Raw genomic sequence first — 4,619 nt, 5'->3', positions numbered from 1 at the left:
ACCACCATTTAAATATATATTTTTATTAAATTTTTGTGTGTTTCATACTTGGTCCTCTTTATATCCCCTTCCTACTCTGGATCCTCCTATAGCTCTTCCCCACTGGATTTCATGCATTTTTATTTATATTAAAGGCTTATCAATTAAAGTTAATGTCTTCTGAAGTCCTTCAGTACAAAATCATCCACTGGGGTCTTCCTTAAAGGAGATCAGCTCTTCCTCACCCTGACCATTACTTTTTTATATGCCTGTACTAACCTGTCTGTCATAGCATATTAAGGAACTAACCTTAAGTAAAAATTATGTCACTGTTTTAGACCAAGCTGTTTAGCACTGAGTCCAGAGAAAACTGCAAGAGAATCACTATTCCTAGCCTTCCAAGTGACCCAAATAACCTCCACCAATAAGTTGACAGAAATATCAGTGACAATTCCCTAAAAGTATAGATTCAAATGGCCTAATTTAGAAGTTCCCTATGCCTCAGTACTTGTAGAAGGAAGGCAGCCTATGACCTGACTGTTTAGTCAGCAATGATTGCATTGATCTATCCCCTGCCCCCACCTTCCAGGCAAAGCAATTAGAAGTGACAAAACTGCTTTTGGTCACTTTGTGTTTCTTCAGTCTCTCACTATTGACTTTATCCATGGAAAGCTCTGTCTATCTTACACAATGAAGGCTTACACAGGTCTAAAATGGAACATGTGCAATGTGTCCCTTGACAAACTGAAACATACTTAAATTAACGTTTTAGAATAAATGATTTATGTTTATAATTTCATATGCTTTGTTCTTATCAGATTCTGTTAAATGCCTGAGCATCTACTTATGTTACCCTAAGATAAGAATATAAGTTTAAAAATATAGAACGTTCTAACACATGTTAAAAAAAATCTGTTTCTGCCTATATTGATGGTTGTGTCTCCTATTTTCTCTGTTGAAACAACCAACTTTAACAAAGATATATTTTATATTATTACTGTTTTGCTTCTAGAAAAGGAACATTTTGATGGAAATTGAAATAAGCTTTATAATTGAGGGAAAACTGAGTTAATAAATTCAATTTCCTTTGCAGATTGGGATGCTGATTCTTAAAAGATGAAATCATATAACAGAGCATGTACAGACCTTTGCTGAAGTCGGTCCTTCAGGGAAGGTGATGTCCAGTGATTCTGGATTCCCTCCACATATGACCACAGGGTGTCATTTTGCAGTGCTATTTTCTAACTACAGAGTCCTTTCCTTGATACTTGGTAGTAAACATGCACCATCTTGAGTTTTAACATGGCAGATAACACTACATACAACCACATTTCATATTTTTTCCTGGTTGGTATTCCTGGGTTGGAAAGTGTTCACTGCTGGATTGGCATCCCTGTCTGCCTCCTGTTTGTCCTGACCCTGCTGGGAAATAGCATAATCATAGCTACTGTCAAAGTAGAACCATGCCTCCACCAACCTATGTACTTTTTCCTGTGTATGCTGGCAATGAATGACATGTGTCTTGCGTCTTCTACAGCTCCTAAGATGCTTGACATCCTCTGGTTTGATGCACATTGGATTGAGTTTGGTGCGTGTCTAACACAGTTGTTTTTTATCCACACACTTTGCATTATGGAGTCAGCTCTCCTAGTGACCATGGCGTATGATCGCTATGTGGCTATTTGCACCCCACTGCATTATGCAACCATCCTGACCACATCCATGGTGACTAAACTCGGTCTAGTTGGCCTGAGCCGAGCTGTGCTCATGGTTTTGCCATGTCCTCTTCTCATTAAGAGGCTGCCGTACTATACAAAATATGTCATCCATCACACCTACTGTGAGCACATGGCTGTGGTGAAGCTTGCCAGTGCCAAGACACTCATTAACAGAGCATATGGGATCTCAGTGGCCCTGTCAGTGATGTCAGTAGACCTAGTGCTTATTGCCATGTCCTATGTAAAAATCCTCCAGGCAGTGTTCCGGCTCTCTTCCCAGAATGCCCGCTCTAAAGCGCTGGGCACCTGTGTGTCCCATGTCTGCACTATCCTTATTTCCTACACCCCTGCACTGTTTAGTTTCTTAACTCACCGCATTGGTAAGAAGGTCCCTCCAAGTGTCCACATTATCTTTGCCAGCGTGTACCTCCTAGTGCCTCCTGCAGTTAATCCTGTGGTTTATGGGGTGAAGACCAAGCAGATTCGTGAACGAGTGGTGGGTCTTTTCTTTAACACAATAAACTTTCTGAAAGGTAAAACGTTATCCTAAAACTCATTTTAGAACATTCTGACTTATGTAATCACAGTGCATTTATATTATTTAAAATCTGTCTCAAACTTATAGTCTCCTTTAACTTATAGTCTTAATGGAGAATATTCTGTTATATCTCTATATGTACTCAATTTTTATTTTCATATAAAATATTTATAGAAATATAATGGTCACTTTTTGCATGTTTCTGTGCAGTTTCACATTTCCATCGCTAATGTATCTATAGCTATATATGTTTATGCATCTTTTTTCCACTCTACTGATTTATCTATCTGACTGTCTCTATAGGAATATTTATTTAGCTGTCTATATATTCAGAGGAAGCTAAAGAAAATATTCAAATTATATTTAAGTTTATTTCTAAAATATAAAAAATATTGAAATAATGATACCCATTCTTATAACCACAAAATCAGTTTAAAAGAAAACTTAAACCAATGATTTGTTTTTGCTGTAAAAGGTCATTATATTTCAAATTTCTGCCTCAGAATTGGTATTCCAGAGTTACAGAGAATCATCATCTATATCAGCCTTCCTTCAACAGGAAAAATGTTTATATTACATACTTGAACCATATTAAGAAAGAAAAATCATCAAAATAGAATAAATTGAGCTAAATTACTTGGTTTTTCCTATTTATAATTTAACATAAAACACATTAGTCAAAATATTCGTAATCACAACTTCACAGGTAATAAGATATGAATAAGAGAATTAAGAATTACAAATTATTCGATGGCTGGAGAGATTGCTCAGCAGTTAGGACCACTGGTTGTTCTTACAGAAGACCCGGGTTCGAATCCCAGCACCCACATGGCAGCTATCATCTGTCCGTAACTCCAGTCACAGGGGATCTGACAGCTTCCTCTGACCTCCACGGGCATTGCACAACACTGGTACACTTACCTACATGCAGGCAATACACACATACACATAAAATAAAAATAACTGAAAAATTAAAAAAAAAGAATTACAAATAGTTCAAAGAATGAGAAGGAAGAACCCTTATCTGACACAGACACTGAGTGTGACACAGAGCAATAATTTTTGAATTAGATCAGTTCTACATATATATTGATTTCTCTAGGGCAACCACTAAATATTTTAAAGGAACATCAATAGAAACCAATTATTGAATTTTCCAAAATGCTCCATTTAATCTAGAAAAGACCACAATATGTTGAAGAAAAAAATAAATGCATTAATAGAATCTAGTTATAAACAGGGCAGACATTGATTTAGGTATAAGAATAACCACAATTAATATGAATTGTCTCAATATGCAAACAAAAGATAAAAATTTAGAATGTATAAAACTGGAGCTGGTGAGATGCCTCAGTGGTTAAGAGCACTGGCTGGTCTTGCAGAAGACTCGGGTTCAATTACCAGCACCCACATGGTGACTAACAACCATATGAACAATCTTCCTTAACTCCAGTTCCAGGGGATTCAATGTCCTCTTCTGACTTCCATGGGCACTGCTAGACACAGGAGCACCTACTTATATTCAGGCAATAAGTTTTAGAGCATACTAGATTACAGAGTATGTATCCCTGGATACAACTCCTATATTAAACTTCACCCACCCAGGTATTGGGGACCATTAGGGAAGAGGGGGTAAAGAGATTGTAAAAGCCTGGGTTTTGTCCAGAATATAAGGAAACAGAGGCTTTCAGGCAAAAAGAAGCTTCTTTGATGAGGGTGAAAGTACACTACTCCGTGTATAAGAGGGTGCATAAAATTTAGAATAAAGTAAGAAGTTTTGTTGCTATAGAGATGTGATGAAAATAGGGTTTTCTCTAGGATCTATTTGACTATGTTTACACTACTGCACATGAGGAAGTTTCAATTCCAGTTAGACAGCTGTTAATTACTCTCAAGAAAAAGGTATCACTAATGCAGAGACCAAGAGGCCACAGGATACATATCCCTGAATAAAACATCTATTTCAAACTTCTTCCTCCCAAGGCTCTGGGATCATTGTGGAAGAAGAGGCAGAAAGATTGTAAGAGCCAGAGGGGTAGATGACCCCAAGGAAACAGTCTTCCAGGCAACTGGTCATTTACTCACATGAACTCACAGTAATGGTTACAGAATGCACACGTCCTAAACAAGCTCATTCCAGACAAAACCCAAGCATAGACATGGGGAAGTGGGTAAGGAATCCCAATCCAGTGTAAGGAACTTTTGGTAATTGATGGCTGCTGGGAGGGGGAGAGATGGTGTCTTACAGGTTTGGGACTCTTGGTGGGCCCAGTGAATAATTCCAAAATGAAGGACACTGGGGACACAATTCATACTCTATAAGCCACTACATGCGTACACAAACACACACACACACACACACACACACACACACATATATATAT

At 37.7% G+C, this 4,619-nt stretch overlaps 1 protein-coding gene and 1 pseudogene across 1 annotated transcript; both read left to right on the top strand.

The window, feature by feature from the left end:
• Positions 1–1,281: 1,281 nt before the first annotated feature.
• LOC103732097 (putative olfactory receptor 52P1) lies at positions 1,282–2,247 on the top strand. Its single transcript, XM_008830614.1, has one exon. The coding sequence runs from the start codon at positions 1,282–1,284 to the stop codon at positions 2,245–2,247; it is 966 nt and encodes a 321-aa protein (XP_008828836.1).
• Positions 2,248–3,556: 1,309 nt separating this feature from the next.
• The window catches only part of LOC115069930, a 3,415-nt pseudogene continuing 2,352 nt past the window's right edge, over positions 3,557–4,619 (top strand).

Source organism: Nannospalax galili, unplaced genomic scaffold (assembly GCF_000622305.1).
Source record: "Nannospalax galili isolate Female #2095 unplaced genomic scaffold, S.galili_v1.0 scaffold635, whole genome shotgun sequence".
Classification (NCBI taxonomy): Eukaryota; Metazoa; Chordata; class Mammalia; order Rodentia; family Spalacidae; genus Nannospalax; species Nannospalax galili.
The sequence above is the reverse complement of the archived record's forward strand: the minus strand, read 5'-3'. Positions and strand labels throughout refer to the sequence as shown.